Source organism: Manacus candei, unplaced genomic scaffold (genome assembly GCF_025592945.1).
Source record: "Manacus candei isolate 608988 ecotype Guabito, Panama unplaced genomic scaffold, ASM2559294v1 h1tg000011l, whole genome shotgun sequence".
Lineage (NCBI taxonomy): Eukaryota > Metazoa > Chordata > Aves > Passeriformes > Pipridae > Manacus > Manacus candei.
Genome location: NW_026138059.1, coordinates 31,979,130 through 31,998,578, shown reverse-complemented (window position 1 = coordinate 31,998,578; position 19,449 = coordinate 31,979,130). Strand labels below are relative to the sequence as shown.

General features: G+C 34.1%; 1 protein-coding gene across 3 annotated transcripts in view; it reads left to right on the top strand.

Annotated features, from left to right (window-relative positions):
* ASCC3 (activating signal cointegrator 1 complex subunit 3) overlaps positions 1-19,449 on the top strand; it is a 264,382-nt gene that overhangs the window by 111,090 nt on the left and 133,843 nt on the right. For all 3 annotated transcript variants that reach the window (XM_051778158.1, XM_051778157.1, XM_051778159.1), the window contains exons 12-13: positions 1,723-1,899; positions 4,972-5,043. In XM_051778158.1, coding sequence (XP_051634118.1) covers positions 1,723-1,899; positions 4,972-5,043 — 249 coding nt within the window. The remainder of the gene's footprint in view (positions 1-1,722; positions 1,900-4,971; positions 5,044-19,449) is intronic.

The following is a 19,449-nucleotide window of genomic DNA, read 5'->3' as shown; positions in this document are numbered from 1 at the left end:
TGGTGAAAAAATAAAGATTTTTTTTTTGGATGGCCTTGAAAGAGGTTAGAGAAATTAATGGAAAGATTTAGAGTCATAATAGTTTTTAAGATGATTAGAGGGATATTACCTCAAGTACCTCAAGTCCTATGTCCACTTCTGGGCCCCTTAGTTTAGGAAGGACATTGAGTTGCTGGAGCGTGTCCAAAGAAAGGCAGCAAGGCTGGTGAAGGAACTGGAGCACAAGTCCTTTAATAAGCAGCTGAGGAAGCTGGGGTAATTCAGCCTGGAGAAGAGGCGGCTCAGGAGAGACCTTATCACTCTCTACAACTACCTGAAAGGGGTCAGTCCCAGGCAACAAGCAATAGGACAAGAGGACACAGTCTTAAGCTGTGCCAGGGAGGTTTAGGTTGGACATGAGGAAGAAGTTCTACACAGAAAGTGATTGGGCATTGGAATGAGCTGCCAGGGAGGTGGTGGAGTCACCATCCCTGGAGGTGTTTAAGAAAAGACTGAATGTGACTCTTAGATGGTCTAGTTGACCAGGGTGGCGTTGAGTCATAGGCTGGACAATGTGATCTCAGAGGTCTTTTCCAACCTGGTTGATTCTGCGATTCTGAGTTTGGGGAATGGTTTACTTGGGGATTTAGTTTGTTATTTTGGTGTGCTTGTTATTCTTCAGGTCTGTTTTATAGTATGGGGTATTTTATCTTCCTTGAGAATGCTCTTCATTTATTTTTTAGTTGCCTTTTTTGAAAACTTCAATTTGTCTGTTTTAATTACATTTCTTTCACTTTAACTCAAAACATCTGAGTGATTAAAAAATCTCTATTCTAAGTAAAACCTCATATTGTTTTGAATAGGACTTAGCCAGGTAGAATTTACCCACCCTACTCATCTTGAAACATTCACATATTTGAGATAAGTTGAGAACCTCATATATGGCTTCAGTTACAGTGTCTAAAAAGCCTTCAGAAGAAAATTACTATGAACTTTGGTTCTAAATAATTATGCTAGTAAGAAAGTTGTGAGCCAGCCTACACAACTTTTAATATTGCAGAAGGAAAAGGGAAAATTCTTGCATACTTTCCTCATTCAGGTCTTTTGTCTGCTTTCATTCTTTTTGAAAATTACCTGGAAATACATATAATATGCAGGCTTTTATATGGAACAGAGGGTTTAGTTGTAAAGCACCATTTCTGTCCCTTATCAAATGGGAAGGCGTGTAAACCAAACACTTGAGTAATTTGAAAAAAAAAAAAAAAGGAAGAAAAAAGGAAGAAACACCTGTTACAGAGAACTGGAATAAATTGTCTAAAAGAGTTGCAGAAGCAAAAATCAAAAAAAAGAGGAGTGACATGAATAACATTCTTGTTTCTTTTCAGAATTGTGGTGTGATTTGGACTAAGAAAGAAAAGATACCAAATTGTGTGTCCCAGTTTTGCCTATAAATTAGAATATCCCTTCTTAACAAAACCAATTTTCTGCTGTTGTTCTTTCATGTCAGTTAATGACTGCTAACCTTTTGGAGGGCAAAAGTACAATAAAATAGTTGAATAAGCAAGATTTGATGGAATTGCAGAATGCTCTAGTTTCAACACAGATAATCACTAACTCACATCTATTGCTCACCTTTTGTAGAAAGTATTAACTGCTTATTTTATGAGGGATATTTTAAAACTCTGCTTGATTTCTTGGCTTACAACACTTGGATAATTTACAGGTTTTTTGGTTTTTTAATAGGTTGAATCTACACAAAGTATGATTAGGATTTTGGGCCTTTCAGCTACATTACCCAATTATCTTGATGTTGCTACATTTCTACACGTCAATCCCTGTATTGGACTGTTCTACTTTGATGGCCGTTTCCGACCTGTACCTCTGGGGCAAACCTTTATAGGAATTAAGACAACCAATAAGGTAAAGAATCGTGAATGCCAAAGAAGGGGTCGCTGTTTGTTTTGATCATGCTTTATATATATATGTGTAGGAGGTACTGGTTTATTATGCTACGGGTGTTTCATGAAGCATATTTTCTTTTGTATAAAGGTACACATAATTGAAAGTTGCTCTAAGAATCTTATTACCTCTGTTTACAATACTTGTAAGTAGGCCTTGTTGCACTTGAATACAAGGGTATCTAGCTTTGCATTGCCTCTTCTTCACTACCAAATTTTGCTTGTTGAAGCATCTTCGACTGCGGAGTTGCTGTAGCAGCTGCCTCTCTCATTTCAGTTTTCCATTTCCCTAGAAACAGTGGTGCTTCCTGTTTGGCTGTAAGAATGCATGAGGAACATTATAAGAAAAATACTATTCTTTTAAATCTGTATATATATAATAACATGACATGCGTTAATACTAGTTGGATATAAGTTACTGATGAAAACCTTAGCATGCTAAGCCAGTAATTATTGTATGTACATATTTGATAGAAACCGTATTTAAAGTAGTCTCTAAGTAGACTTCTTTACTCTTTGTGCTCTTGCTCATTTTGGGAAACATTAATAAATTTGATCAGATATAATATTCCTATTAGAAATCATAAGTGCAGTGCCACTTGACATGTAATTTATAGTTCTTTAAATACAGGAATTTATACAAATTAACTGATAATTAAAGCTTATATAGCTTAACTTTTAGAAAACTTGTTCACCTATGGTTTAAATTAATAGAAATCAAAATATTTTCAATCAAATGTTAATTTCATAGCTTAATCAATCATAGCATATTTTTTGGTTTTTGTAAAAATGGCCATTGCTTTTCTTACTAGATTATTTAAGTAGTCATTCCATCTGCAGTGCAGGAAAGGAACTTATTTTACAACTGTAGGGAGATGTTTTAAATCTATACACACAAGAATAGTTTACCATATGGTGCTTACCATGATTTGCATATTTTAACCTTCATTAATTGATTTAAGTACCTTCAATGTTTTTTGCTGTTGCTTTTCGTTGATCTTTCACTGCTATTTGATTTTAATATTTAGTTTAATTCCACTGTATAGTAAGAAAAAAGAAGATAGTCTATTTTTTCATACTCCCTTTAGAGTGCATTTGTTATTTAAAAATCAAAGAAATATATAAATAATCCTGGAAAATTTGAAATTATTAAAAAAAAAGTAGTTTTCTAAAGAAACATAAGGAGATGAGAAAATATTAGAAGGTAGTAGTTATTCTGAAATGTGAATACCTGGCAGACTGTCTTGGTAACAGCCAGGAGTTCTTTTGCTTTTCAGAAGACTGTCATAACAAATTTCATAGAGCATAATATATTTTGCAATCAAAATAATACACTTTATAGCAAGCAAAAAGTAAAAATATTAAACCTCTTTGAAAATGAATTCTATTCAAGATAACACCTAATACTAAAGTTGCCAAGTTGTTGCCAATATCAACATGCTTCTGGTCTATATGAGAGGAGGAAGGCGATGTAAGAAACCACAGAATCAAGAGAAGTTATTGTAGGACATCAGCAAGTGCAGTCAGTGCTATGTCTATATCCATACTAATGAGTTGCAAGGAGATGGAAGGTTGTTAGTTACTTTATGGAGATGCTTTGCCACAGTTTTCTGAAATCCTGTACCAAAAAAACTCCCCAAAAATTTGAAGCTGATTAGCTATTTACAGAATCACGTGCAAACTCTAGGAAAGCTTTCAAAGGCAAGGACAATCTGGTGCATTCATTATGCATAGAAGTTAGCTGGGAAAGCTCTTGAAACTCTGTATGTTGAAATTCTTAGAGCATATGGGACCAAGACTAAAGCTGGGCTTCTTCAGTTGAGGTCTGGTAATGTCAGATATTTTTTATTTAATGTCAGTTCTTTTTCTTTATGCATTTTTATTTTTTTCTCTTTAGGTATAAATGCAAAGAAAATATAAAGTTATGTTTGTATGTATGCGTATGTGTGTATGTATGTCCATATGTATTTATGCACTGCTTATATATGTTTCTCCTTAATGATTTTCATTTGCTACTATTTGAAAAAAAAATGCTCACCTCTCATTTTCAGAATAATTAGACTGGCTGCTTGTCCCTTGCACACGTCTGTATTTTTTCGTCTTTTTGCTACTAGTACAATTTCAAATAGGAACATTCTCTGCTTTCCTCTAAAGCTCTTTTAAAGCTGTGATTTTCAACTTTCAGCTAGTCTACATAACTCCAAGTACTAAATTAACTTTTTCAAATTTTTGCGTGCTTTGTTCTTGTAAAACATTTTTTTGTGCCAAACCAATTTGGTTATAAGACACAAGTGCACAAATAAAGAATGGAGTGATTGCTCTAATTTTGGACTTATTTATTTTGATTTGCCACAACCTTGATATTGAGGTGCTTTCAAGTAGATACATGCTGTTTATATTGTAATGCATTAAAGAAATAGAAAAAAAAATCTTTAGAGTAGGTTGAAGAATACTTTTTATTTCAGCCAAAATATTCCTTAAACATTTTATTTATCATTAACTGTAAATTCTCTACATGGTACTCTCACTGTTCTCTGTGCATGACCCAGCTATGAAGAATTTTCTGTTCTCTATGGCAAAAAAACTAAACTACCAGTAATTTCCTGTAGATAAATATATACAAATGCAATGTAGAAACTATTTTTATGTACCAAATAGAAGACCTTAATACTAGATAAGATATATTAAATTGATATTTCCTCAATATCCTGTAGAAGTAAGATTCCTTAATACAAAACAGATAAATTAAGGAATGGGGTTACCTCTCTTTGGTCATTAAAAAACACCAGCAAAGTGACATAATAAATTTTCTATTAACTGCCCTTACTCATATTTTATCTACTTATTTTCATATTCTGTTTCTGAATTTAAAAATAACAAAATGCTATAGTTAGGAATGGGAATCTATATATTTTATATTTAATTGCGTAATCAAATTTATCTTTTACGGATCACTGTAAATTGCTTGATATGTTGTAGAAAATACATAAAGATAGAAATTATTTTCATATGGACTATGATGTTTGTTTTTCAGGTGCAGCAGCTGAATCATATGGATGAAGTGTGTTATGAAAATGTGCTGAAGCAAATAATGGCTGGACACCAGGTATTTATTTTTTGTTTTGGTTTCCATTCAGAACATATATATAAAAAAGTTAGTTTTGATGATCATAGTGATGCGTTAAGAGTTTCTTTTTTGAAGATTTGTTACTTCAGAGATAATCTCTAACCTTGAGAACACTTCATAGAAATAGCATACAAGAAAATCTAAACTGACTAAATAGTGTTAACTTCTAACAGAGGTCAAAATTCCTGGTACTTTACATATCCTCAAAGTAATTAATGTATATTTATGTCAATTTTTTTAAAATTACAACACCTTACACTGAGGTACATTTAAAGATTTAAAAAATTAAAAATACATAACTTAATTATTATATTCTTAGCCTTTCACATATCTTTCAAATCTCAATCTCTCCTGTTAGAGATGAGGGATGAGAATTACGCAATGTTTAAGTCATAGTGCATAAGGGCTCAGCATCCGTCATTTGATACGTCCTGGGGTTCGTGTTTTGTTTTCTTTTTAAGGGAAGTCATCCTTCATTTTGCTTTACAATAGAGGTTTCTGCAGTGAATTTTCACGTCTGATGTTCCCCTCTGCTAAGATTGTGGGCCTAACTATTTGCCTGAATAGTTTATCATTCTGTTATTGTGCTCCTGAATCGCTCCCACATAATGTCTTGTTTTTGTTAGAACTTTGCACATAAAGCAGGTATGGCACCTGTTTAGAGCAATATAAAATGCTAGTGCACTATGATGCTTGAAGAGGCTTTTCACTAAATAACCTATATATAAAAGGCAGAAACTCTGTCCCCTATAGTCACACTAAGAATTGCACTTTTTGCCCTTTTCACAAAAAATTCACTGTGTTTTTTGAAAGATGAACAGTTGGTTTATGACCTGGGGGGGAAGGGGAAATACTTCAGCCAGCTTCCTAGTCCTTCTAACCCCCCCTTCCCGCCCTACTTTACACCATTCTTCCACTTCTCTTGTTGTTGTCAGTTACTGTTGTTACATTCAGAAAACTTGCATGAAGATGACATATGGAAATGCTGTTATTTTCCTGTTATTGAAATTTGTTAGCACTATCAAGGGAACTTTGCTTTCTCCTCATTGTCAGTTATACCCGTGCGTTACCAAATTCCTAACACTGAAGTACATTTAGTTTCTTATCTTTCATTTCTTCTTATTATTTCGTGTATTTTCACTTGCTGTAGTGCAGGTAGCAGATTCTTTACATCAGTAGTGTCTAAGTAATTTATCTTGGATTCCCAGTAGGAAGTCATATGCTGTTCCAGCATGTTTACTGCACCTTTCTTCCCTTCTCTTTTCTTCACACTGAGGAAAAAACGGACTGCAAACATAAGTAATATTATATAATAAGTACAATTAGTTGTTTAATCCTAGTTTTAGTTCTTGTACTGGCAGATGAACGCATTAGTGTTTTGTTTTAAGGCATGAGCTACAGCTGTAAGAGGTTGAGTGAAGAATGGCAGTCTACTAAATGTTAAAGTTTCAGCAGCAGACGTTGCTGATTTCAGTTTCTGAAAATTGTATGGACAAAGCAGAAGTATGGTTTCCCTTGCTATATAAATGTTGATTTCAGAACACTTAGATTAATTTGATTCAAATGATTGTAAATTCTTTTGGTTGAAAAGGTTCATTCTGCTGTGTTGCACATACTCTCTAAAGTACGCATCTAAATAGCAACCAGTTACACTGGGCTTTTCTTCATAGTATTTAATACATATTGGTCTTGACATTTATGAAACAAAAATTCATAACCTGAAACGAATGATATACAAATACTGGTATACAGGCTTTGACAATGCAGAATCAAGTATATCAACTAGTTATCCTAATACAGTTAATTATATTATAGTATGTAGTATTGTACCACATTAAAAATTAGAGTTTTCCTTTTAGTGAGTATGTGAGTATGCTGTGACAAATCTGTCTAATCATTAAACCAACTGCAGATATTTAAAAATGTGGGGAAAAAAAAACAGGTCATGTAGATATATCTACATTGAGATGCCTGCCCCATAATGTAAAATGAGTATTATGAGTGAATATGATTAATATTACACTAGGAAGGCTTTCTTTTGTGTCTTTTAACAATTTTGATAATGCCCTTTGATACTCTAAAGTTATTACACCTTCTTCTGATTTTCTAAGTTTCTAGAAACCTGTTACCTTGTGTCCACGTTCACCACAGGCTATTGTTATGCTCTGTTAACTCTTTTAGCTTGTGTGATCCATAAAACTTGTGTTTATTCACACAAGTGAATATGTGTGCACACAATATTCTATGTGTGCAAAGTTTGTTTTCTTTTTAACAAAGCTGTCGTTTTCCCTAAATATACTTCTTAGAAAGATGTATTCATATCTTTCCTCCCTCCCCCCAGTATTAAAGAAAAATTTCCACAGCTGTTATATATCTGTATGACATTTAGGAGATGGTTGAGATTTTATATCTATTCAGGCAGTGATCTGTGACAGAGAGCCAGAAACCTCTCTGTTCTGTCTTGTACTGAAATGCAAGAAAGAAATACCAGAATCAGTAAAAAACCCTTTTCCCCTTCTAAAGTTGCTTGAATTAATGTACACCTTCCTGTGGCCGTCAAACTTTCACAACATTGTCTCTATTAAAGATTCTTGACCAGAGTCTTTGGAATGTCTTAATAAATTGAATTCAACATTGTTTGTTTATCTACTGTTCTTTTAACTCATTCTCAAAGAATTCTACCATTCCAGAACCAAATAATTTACTCTTATGGAAGTCATGCTGATGTGTCAGTGTCATATTATGGGTTACAGTGTAAGGCTTGACTGCAGTTATGTGTTCATGTGTTTTTATTAGACGTACATGTGTTTTCATTTTTTAAGACTAAGGCTGGTAGGAGGTAGTTGCATTCTACAGGCATGTGTTTTGACAGATGGAGAGAAGCTTTTTATGTTGATTTTTCAACATTTGTCTTCTACAGGACTTCAAGTTCTTCATCGCAACTGGGAAATTAAGAGTTGGTGATTCAGTCTTTAATTTTGATCCATCTGCTCAAACTAATGAGATATCTTGTTTGTAGGCTTCACTTTGAGTTACCAAATGCAACTGAAACAAAAGCATTTGTCTTATAACACAGTTCTCCTCTTGTTTAGGTTGAAGAAACTTGATAGATGACTTGCCCTACTGAGTTTTCTAGCTTTTTTTTTTCTGGAAACTTCTTATTGTGACTGAAGAACTAAGATCAGAAAACGTCCCAAAGGTCTTCAGGTGTTTTTTAAGTCAGTGTGCTCATTTTGTAGAATTGCTAATGATGTAGAACTCCATTAGAAGGTTTCTCTGGCAGATCCTACTTCTTAAGACTGCTTTCAGTGAGAACCTCTAGTGCTGCTAAGTCTGCTTTCCTGGAACTGTCCTTCCATGCTTGATATTAGCTGGTGAATATTTAGTTTCATGTTGTACTTTGAATCTGCTATGTTCTGATATTATCTGAAAAGATACTAGGTCTTCTTGGATTGATTTTTGGAGTTTTATTTCTATCTCTATCAAAGATTCTTTTAATGAAGAAAGGAAAAATTGTGCACCATTTGTCAAAGAATGCGACTCCAGGCTCAGTTACAGGTAACTTATTTTTGCCAGCAGTTCTGTTCCAGTATACTGTTCACTTGAAGGCTAGATGAAGGCTAAGTGACTGAAATTATCATTCCCTGTTATTACAGCTGTCTTTTGCCAGACAGTCACCAGTCGTGGGCCACATGCATTAACAGCTCTAATTCAGCTACAGAGCTGAAAAACCTTCGCATTTTACAGCCCTGTGAGAAGGGCATTTAATGGCAACGAGTTCTGGTGTGCAGGTAGCACCTTTCTGAGACAGTCTATAGAGAACCTCACAAGATCAGCAAAGACAGTGAACTATCTGCAGTGACTGAAGACTGCACTTATCAACATCATTTTTAGAATAAATTGAAACATTGCATTATTAGCCAGTTTAGGACAATGCATATCATACTGTCTTTATCTTCACAATTTATGAGGGCGAAAACACCTTTGTCATGTTATGATTTGAGAAACAACTGTATTTTTAGGAGTTTTGAGAAATAACAGTATTTTTAAGGTTATTCCTCTGAAATATATCGTGTCAATTTTGACTTTGTATTAAATTCCTTCATCTAAAAAATGTGGAGCTGTTGCTGTCTTTGTCAAGGTTCAGTTGCTTAAGTTAGTATCCTGAGGAGTTAACTCTTTTTTACTCTGACACATAGATTCACTTCCATTATATCTGCTGCTCTTACTGACTTTTACTGGTTTATCTCTTTATCTTGGTTACCAGGATGTTCTTATGTTTCTTCCATTGTCCCCATCACCTCTTAAATACTCTGCTGTTCTGAGTTTGTCAGAACCATATGTTTGCTATCCTTTCTTTTTTCCTTATTTTATTTTGTCTGAAGATTCAATCAAAAAAGTAAATTTCTTGTATTATAAATTAGAAAAGTTGTTGCTGAAGTCCTTGGAAGCTTTTGGATGAGGTACTTCCTCAAACTGCACCCATACAACTATTTTTGGCCACATTCCCCAGACTTCTCACCTGTTTTGGGATTTTTTACAGCATTTTCTTGTTCTTTTTTTTCTCATAACTGATTCTCTTTGATATCATTTAAGCCTTCAAAAGAACTTGCTTTTTTATTTTGCTCTTGGTGTTGTTTCAGCAGGTCTCCTCTATTTGTTGTCTGCACCTTACTTTTCTATAAGTTTTTTTTTCTGACCTTCAGTACTCTGTTACTCATCTTCAGTCAGAGATATCTAAGTTTCAGTCCTGATTCCTTACCCAATGCACTTTGGTCCTTTGCTGTTTTGTCTGTTTATTACTGTTTTCAACTTGGAGTGCCTTTAGCATTCTCCTGTCTTCTGAAACTTCCTTTTAAGACAATGAATGCCTGCTTTCCCACTGGTTTTGAGAGTTTTCTGTGTAAGTCTGACATGACATTATCTGTTTTAACTTTTCTTCTATTAGCTCTGGTACTCACTGAAACTCTTGCAAGTTCATTTTCTCACTGAGCTTGGCATCTTCAGTTCATAGCAAAAACTGACTGTTCCATGGAAGTTCTAATGTCTTTCTGCGGTTCTCATTGACCTTGCTGTTTGTGCATGCATTAAGACTCAAGGTGTCAGAACATAAATGCATCATGGCTTTACAAGCAGTGGTTTCTTTAGGCAAGGAAGAGCTTTTCAGGTGGCCAAAGATGCCAAGTTGTCTGTTGCTAAGAACCTGGACTTTTGAAATGCTAAATAGCATTGAAAGCCTCACCACAACATCAAAAAGGGAATGCAGTAATAGTAATCCTACAAAATAAGCAACAACTCCACTTAACTTGAGTGGAGCAGGTTTTAGTAACTGTAAACCAGTGGAGACACAACAACCTTTTTTGAATTAACATGCCAGGAATCTCACTGCTGGGACTGAAAATGTAGACAAAAAATAGTTAAAACAATGAACGGCCTTATACAAACCATCTGTTCTCATTGATGCACTATGAGGGGTGATTTTGGACTGCCCATTTTGTGCTTATCTCTGTTCAATTTTCTTAACTTTTGAAGAAAGTGCTATTTCAAGTACCTTAGTTTCTGAGCTTTCGCTCTTCTCATTTGAGCTAGTTTCTTACATTTGGCTGGTTTGTGTTCTCTTCTGCTTTTGCTTTTGCAGTGTTGTCTCAACTGCATCTGATATACCTGTGACAAGCTTTACCTTTTATCTTTTTCAAATTACATGAATGTGCAGAATACAGCTGTGTATACTGGTTAAATTTTTAATTAGTCTATGCGCTGGGTGGTTACTATGCAGTTTTCTGGAGATCAAGACTGCTTTATTAATTAGAATTTATGTTCTTAATTAGAATGTTTTTCTATACCACTGGTCTGCATTTAGTTCACTAGAAATAATATTGAGGTGTGATATATTTTTTTTTTAATTTTGAAATCATTTCTAAGTACCACCTTGAACAGAGTTTTAATACTTTACTCTTTCAAATCAGGATTTTTTTATGTCATGGGTCAGAAACAAATTACATTTGAACTTATACAGTCAGAACTGGTTCTACAATATATATTACACATAAAACATTCTCTTTGTCTGTAATTGTTCTCTACTTGCAATACTTGACTTGAATCTTGCAATACTAAGAAGCGTCATCTTGGTTTTCTTACACTATCTTTAAAAAAGAAACAGAATAGCTAATTTAAAACTATTATATTAGATTGTCAAAAGTGAATTTGACAGGTATTAATTTCATCTGTAAAAATGATGGATTAAATTTCTTTATTATCAGTTTTCCAGCTGTTATTTGGTTGCAGAAGCTGTGTGAAGATAAAAGTTTAATAAGCTTAGTTACTGGAACTGTTGACAATGCTTTTATAGCCATGTCATGAGATAAGATTTAATAAAACAGTATTTTCTTCAGAGTTCTCTCTGGAACTTAGTACCTTGAGAATTAAACTTGTCCTAGTATTTTTTTCCTGGGTAAAATAGTATTTATAGCATACTTTGGACAAATAGCTCTGACAAGTTAACAGGAATTTGTTAAAATGTATTCTTCATCTAGATTTTTTTTTTTTATTCCCAGACATTCATCTTAGAGGTTAAAAAGCTTTTTTCAGCCTGAGTTTTTGTACCTCTGTATCTGTACAGATTGCTTCTCCTTCATCATCTGGTGTGGCTTATTTGCATAGATATGTGTATATATTGCTTCTATATTTATATATGCACACATGTATGAATAAAAATACGCAAATACAGAAGGTAAAGTGGTCCAGCAGGATAGCTGAATTATGACTGATGATTTTAAATGTTATTTCTCTGTCAACTGATTAAGTGAAGAATTGAGTTTTAGGATAGTTTTCTTTTGCAGTTTTTGCACAATTATGGCCATTTGTATGTATGCTTTCTTTAACAAAATTGCAAACTAATTCAGTGCTGGTGCATTGCTTTTATATTCTGCATCTTCATCATTTATTTACGCACTTCATTTCCACAATAACTGCCTTTTGCAATTTTAGGGATATAACAGTTAATATAATCTTATGCCTGTATAAATGAAATTTTGTATCTTACTTTAATTAAAAATCCTGTTTTGATGTGTTATGTAGAAGATACACTTCAAAAGGTATTTTATAGCAGATGTTTCATATTATTGTCAAATGATATGTACGTACTATTTTCCTCTATATTTTCTAGTTGAATCTATTTGGCTTTAAACATTTACCTTGTCAGCTGCCTTTATGAACAGCTGAGGAAATTGCTGGAAATGGATTCCATAACAAGTTATGTATATGAAAAACCATAAGTCTTCAATTAAGTTGCTTTCTAAATGTGTGCAATGTTTCTATGCCTTATGCTAATTTTTGCATATATGCTTGTATTTATATAGTAGTTTGTCTGCATGTGTGTGCTCAGGTGTTCACAATGAATTTATGTAGACCAGAAGCACCAATTTCATATCTTGCCATTAATTATGAGTCCATGAGGTGTTCATTTTATGTCTGTAGTCTTGCACAGTTTCACAGTGTTCTCAGTATTGGTAATACAAATGTTTAAGGTAGCAAGTGCTACTATATTTTAAGAATAATTCTATTATCATTCTTCTGATTTTATGAATTTGCATTGAATCATTAAAGCAAGAAAAATCAAACTTAATTCCAGATGAAAAAGTTCTCATAGCCTAAAATTATATTTAAACAAAGTAATAGATGGTTACATCTTGAGCCAGTTGGCCTTTTGTGGATGACCTAAGTGGTAAATTATAGATGTACGGCTTACAAGTATGGTAAAGAGAACTTGACCAGTCTTGCAGCCATATGCAATAACTTTTACTGGCTCTGTATTATAAGCTGTTTTTCAAACATGATTCTGCAGACCATTAGCAATCCAGAAGATTGTGGAAGTCTGTGGATTCCTGTCAGCTCTATATTGTTTTCCACTAAGAATTCAATGACAAGATTAAATGATACTCCAGAAGACATGTTGAGTATTGTTAGTGGTTCAAAACTTTTGAAAATTCTTGCCCTGTAGCCTTGAAAGAAAATGATCTGTGTGCTTAGTTTAATATAATAGATAGTATCAACTAATAAACTACCTGATTATTGTCAAAGCATATGTAAATTATTCAAAATGTAAAAAGGCAGCTACTGTCCACCAAGACCTTAGGCCTGTCACAGAGTTTTAACAGTTGTAATTAGAGAATCCAATTAGTGGGTTTTAATTTGAAATATACAGGATGCTGTAGAAAATAAGGTATTTTGAGGAATCCATGAGGATGAGAAATAAATTTTCACTAAGATGCATTAGGAGATTCCTTTGACTTTATACTTCTAATCGCTTTCCAAAGTATGAAGTTTCTCACATACACGATGGTGTGGTACTGAAAAGATGGTTCCAGAATATATTACATTTGTATACTTGCATGCAGTTTAGTCAGGAGGTATTTATGACATAGTTATTTAGGGTAGGATATTTTGAGAAGGACTAGGTATATAAAGTGTGGGTTCAGGAGAGAGATACTCTTTGTTCTAGCACAGTTTACTACCATTAGCAAACTATTGCATTATTGAAATTCTTCATAAATTTATTAAGTTTCATATTAAAAACATTGCTTATACTTGAAAACAATTCTTTGCTTTTCTGATGATCTAGAGAACTTGTTGATTAGGAGCAAAAATATGGATAAAAGTCTGTTTTTAAATTGGTACTGATAAGAAATAAACTAGAACACATAACAATTCTGTTCTTTAATTGTTTAGTAAGTTTATGTTACTGGATCGTACAAAACCAGAAGGTAGAGAGACTGACATGGAAATTTTCTTAATCTTCTTTTACTTAAGTAAAAGGAATGGGAATAGATATAAAGGTTTTCTCCAGTATCCTCCATGTTCCTTTCATTTAGGAAAGCTGAATAGAATCTGCTTATCACTACTGACTCCTGAGTTATTTGTGCATATTATGAATGGTATGCATGTAATTATAAATAGATTTGAAAACATAAGAAGAGAGACAGTAGACATAACTCTTATTCTGGAGTGATATTTGTTAAAAATGTAATTTATTATAATGTAGAAACATTTTATTGTACAAAATCAAAATAGTTAATGTCAAAACAGGACAAAGGGAAATACTTGAAACAAATTATTGCATGATCTTGTTTTTTGAAAAAAAAATTGCAGTGAAAAGACACTTGTAATTTTGAAGAATAATTGTCGTTCAGGTCCATTGGCATCTGCAAAAACGCAATTATTAACTGCCTAATGACATATATTTGCATAGAAATAGACTAGCTATTCCTGCTTAATTTTCTCTACAAGAATAGTTATTGCTATTTCTATTCTATCCTGTCAATTAAAATTCAGAATAATTTCTACTACCTATAGGAGTCAGTAAAGCATTGTTTGTTTGTCTTATTCTAATTTACCCTCTGCTTTAATTTTCACTCTATTCATTTTTCCTTTGCAATTTGTAATATATTTGGCTAATGCTACAAATGGAAGATAGCATAGATCCCATTATACTGTTCTGAAACAGGTTTTCTTTAGTGTCCAGAATCCATATTTAAGCATTGATTCCAAAACTGAGTATTTATTTTATGTCATCTAATATAATTAAAAATATAATAAAAGAATATTGTAAACACAAGGGCTTGTATTTTTAAAAGTATTTAATAATTTAAAACTTGCTGATGTGCATTAAATCAAACTATTTCCACATTAGTGGAAAATGTATGTAGCTGTTGTACAAAAATATAAAGGCAGAGTCATGACATTTCGTATGGGTACTTTTTACTCAGAAACATCCTCCCATTAGTGCTGCTGCATGCACACTGGCTTTTCTTCAGTGTAAAGGTTTGATGCTATCAGAATCTCCTATTTTAATGCTAGAGGCTCAATGTCAAACTTATGGGTCCACAACTCTTTAATCAACATCTTTGAAAGGAAATGACACCAACCCCTTATATCTTTCAATTTTAGTAGGGGCAGAGGACACAATGTCTCGTTTTACATGAACATAACTGGGTGCCTCTCTGAAATGCCTGTGCACTGCAGCATGCAGCATATGGAACTAAAGGGAGAAATCAGGGGTCTGCATCCAGTTGCTGAGCTAAGACCGCATTGAGATCAGAGATGTGATATGATGCCTCACATGACTGAGTGCTGCAAAGGGTGGAAACGGAATCTTGAGTAAGGTCAAAGTTAGGGTGGTGAGAAACTTGCTTGTATGTACAGCAGGGATAGCTGGACCTCTGTCTAGGGATGGCTAATAAGCCACCTGAGAGTTTAGGAGGAGGATTAGCCAGCAGACAGACATAAGCAACATTATTGGGGGATTTTGTTACAGGCACTCTGACCAGGAATAAAGTAAATGAGGCCTTTTTCAGATAACTAGAAGAAGCCTCATGGCTTCTTGTAGTCCATGGTCTTTCTGGGGGACTTTACCATCACGATATCTGCTGGAGAGACAACACAGCAGGGCAAAAGCAGTCCACGGAGTTTCCAGAGCGCACTGATGACAACTTCCCAGCGCAGATGATTGAAGCTGTTGAAGGTTGATGCTGTGCTGGGGTTTGTACTTAGGAAAAAAGAAAAGGACAGGTTGAGGATCTGAATGCTGGTTTTGGTTGCAGTGACCATGCATGGTGGAGTTCAAGATTCTGATGGAGGAAACAAGGTAAAAAGCTGCATTGTCCTGGCTGCAGGACAGCACTTTGGCCTTTTCAGAAATCTCCTGGGAAGAATCCTATGACAGGTGGTGCAGGAGAGCTGGGGGATTTTCAGGGATCAGATCTACCAAGCTCAAGAACGGTCCATCCTGATGTACAGGCAATCAAGCAAAATGACCCAGAGTCAGTCTGGATGAGAAAGAAGCTCCTGACAAAACTCAAACATTAAAAGGAAGCATACAGAAGGTTAAATCAGGGAGAGGAAACCCAGGAGTAATACAAAGAAACATGATGGTATTTCAAAATGTGTGCGATAGAACCTTTTTTATGGATAGATTTAGAACACACAAAGCAAAATGTACGAAGGGCCAATAGGAAAAAAATAAAGTAGTTCCAGTGTCCTTACCATAACTCTTTACACAGAGTTTCATGAATGGCCTGAAGTTGTGTCAGGGGACAACCGCCCCTGAGGGTGGTTGGGCACTGAAACAGGCACCCCAGGGAAATGGTCACAGCACCAAGCCTGACAGAGCTCAAGAAACCTTTGAATGTAGAGATGTTTTAATGGTGACTGCTGCTGAAAATTTTTTTTGGCATTTTTGACTCCTCAGATTTGAATGAAAATTCCTGTATTCTAATGCACATTATTTAATTGTATGTGATGAGGAAATGCAGCTTGCTTTTAACTCGTGAAGAATTTTTTATAGAAAAGGGAGGATATATAAAATGTGTTATTAGGACTAGTTTGTAGGCAGCTTAGTAATCCAATTTTCTGTAGTGTTAAAGAATACCTTAGTATACATGTGAATTATTTCAATATTTCTTTGAAATACAAGATGTACTAACATTAATTAAAATAATTAACAAATAAATTCAAATTCTCATGTTGCCTTAGTAAGTGATGCAGCCTGTTCACTTTTCCATTCCCATGGTGTTGCTTAATATGCGAAAAAACTTAAATATGCAAAATACAAAAATCTGCTAAAGTAGAAGTAAGATTTCTACATTATAGTTATTAAGCTTTAGTATAGGCTAACTTATAAAATTTCTTATTTCATATACTTTATTGCTGTTCTTCTAGTTACTAGTTCTGGATAGTTTTTCATGAGTTACTTTCATGAGTGATTTAGTGAGAGGAAGGGGAAGTCACATTTATACACTACCATGCTATCATTTAGATCTGGTAATCATGACATACTGATTTTTGATCAAGAGCTATTATGGAAGTGTGTGTGTTGTTTTTGCATAGAGTTTATTTTTCCTTCTGTAAATGTTGAGCACTACAATTTGGAACTGTACCTTGGCAGTTAGGGAGAAATAGCAACACAAAAGATAAACAGTTTTATTATTCTTTTGAATAAGGCTAGATGTTAGTGAGTAGTACTTAGTCTAGGAGATGGTTCCATTTAATGATGTGCAAAGGATGATATTTTTAACATAAATAGGTGCCATTAACACTCCTTGGGGAAAAGTGTTGAAACCTTATTAGTGATTGAGTTTTGTAAAATATTTGGAGGAGGTTTCATGCTGACCTTAAGGGAGAAAACATTTGGACAGATTAATCTGGTGTTCTATATCCCGAACTGTTCATTTTCAGTAGAAGTAGTACCCAAGATCAAGAACTGGATAGCACATAAAAGAACATATTATAAGGATTTAGCAGTGTGAAGCCAAACAGTGTCTTGAGGCTAAAATATAGACACTTATTTCTGTACTATAAGATGAATATCAACATTAAACTAAATGAAATTATTCTTTCATCTTAATTTCTTTGAAAGGTGTGATGCAAAGTGGGTGGCAAAACCTAGGCTTTCTGTCTTTGAGTAGAGGTGTTAAGTTAAACAGAGATGCTGAACTCAAGCATTCAAGTGACCAGCACTTTCATAACAAGATGGAAAGGTACCTGAAAGAGTGAGTGTGCTTCCCAGAAAATAATTATGCACCATTTTGAACTTATCATAGAGAATATCAGTTTGAAAGACGTATTTTCCAGTAGCACAACTTAGTGCAAACATCTTTACTGTCCAAGGCAGAAGAAATGTATTTCAAGTACCGGATTATAAATTTTCAGTAATTATTTTTGATATTTTTACTATGTGTATATGTGGTGTGTTTTTCTCTTCTAAGTGAAAATAGAAGTCCTGCTAGCATCTAGTTACATATCTCTGATAAAAGTACTAGTTCTTGTAGATATTTTTAATAATAGCACACTTTTTACTGCTTTGATGATGCACTAACATGTTTCATAAAGATTAAAACCTGGAATATGCAACTCTTGGGGAATGCAGGCAATTCCCATTGTGAATTTTAAACAAAGTGAAAAAGTTTGATTTGGTTTATATTTTGAGAAAATTTTGAGGAGGTAACCTATCTAGAAACATTTGCTTTCTCCTTTCTTGTATATTTTTTATTATTTAAAAGCTTTAGTTTCAGGAGAGCAACAGCAGACGCTTTCAGCACTAGGGCTATATATACCAGAGCTAGCTTTGAACTGCAGATTACAGATCTAATTACACAGCTTGTAACTGTGGAACCGCTTCTCTCTCTTCTAAATTACTTTTCCTAACTTATTTGCATAATGTAATGCACAGAGATTTTGCCACTGAAATATAATATTCTCTGACACAGTTAGGACAGGCTAAATTAACCCTCCAAACACTATATTGTTGTTTTACAACTTATTTGGTAAATGCTTACCAAAGTCATTGGGGGAAAAACATTCAGCAAGGTGTTGTATGTCAATTTTTAGCTAGGGCTGGTTCATTACAAACACTTGGTGGTGTACAGAGATCACAAGTAAACATTAACCTTAATACAGGGCACCTCTAATCAGCTAATAAAGCAGTCTTTTTTTTAAATCACACTGGATGTCTGTCTGTCTCTCACTGAGAAGTTCTTTTAATTTTCAACAATTTGTAGAATCATTTTAAATTTATTTAGCTGTTGATATGTGATCATGAAATGCATAAAAGTCAATAAATTCAGGTGTGCATTATTACTTTGAAAACAGAGGGAAGTAAATTTCGTAAAGAAATGTGGTACACATCTGAAAGTCAGGTATCTGTAAGAAGGGACTCTGGGGAGAGGGCAGTTAAACAATGCTTCTTTCTTAATTATTGTTTGCACAATAACATCTTATCATTCTGACTGAATGATTGCTGTGGTGTCAGATACTGTCATACATGTGAGCAGAAGTTTAGAGAAATCATAACTGAAGTTTTATCAATTCTGTACAAAGCCTCTGCTAACTGAAAGCAGGAACATGTGCGCTTTATTGATTATGCTTGATAAATTTATTGACACTTATTGACTACAATAATTAAAAGAGAAGAGAAAGGGAACTTGGAGCACAAAATGCCATGTGGTCCCAATCCATCTGTCTTCCAGTTCTTGAAGCATATATACTGAGTGCCTCTTCCTATCAAAGTTTCTAAAGCTTCCAGCATTGTTTCTAAACGTATATTATGACAGGCAGTGATCAGAAAGGAATATTTTAGTTGTTTTTAGGTAAAAAGCTCCAACTCTCTTTTGAGAACTCTTGACATTCTCAGCAGCAAGAAGAAAATGTGATGTTTCTCTCAAACATTTTGATTAGTGTTTTCATAGCTTTTAAATATTGGATCAGTGATCCTCTGTTAACAGTGGTAATATTCCTGGGCTTTTAACTGTACCCATTGCACAGTAGTTCTCTTTTGTTTGATTGGTTGTACTTTTTCCCCTTTTCTTCTTCACTTGGCTATCCAGTACTCAG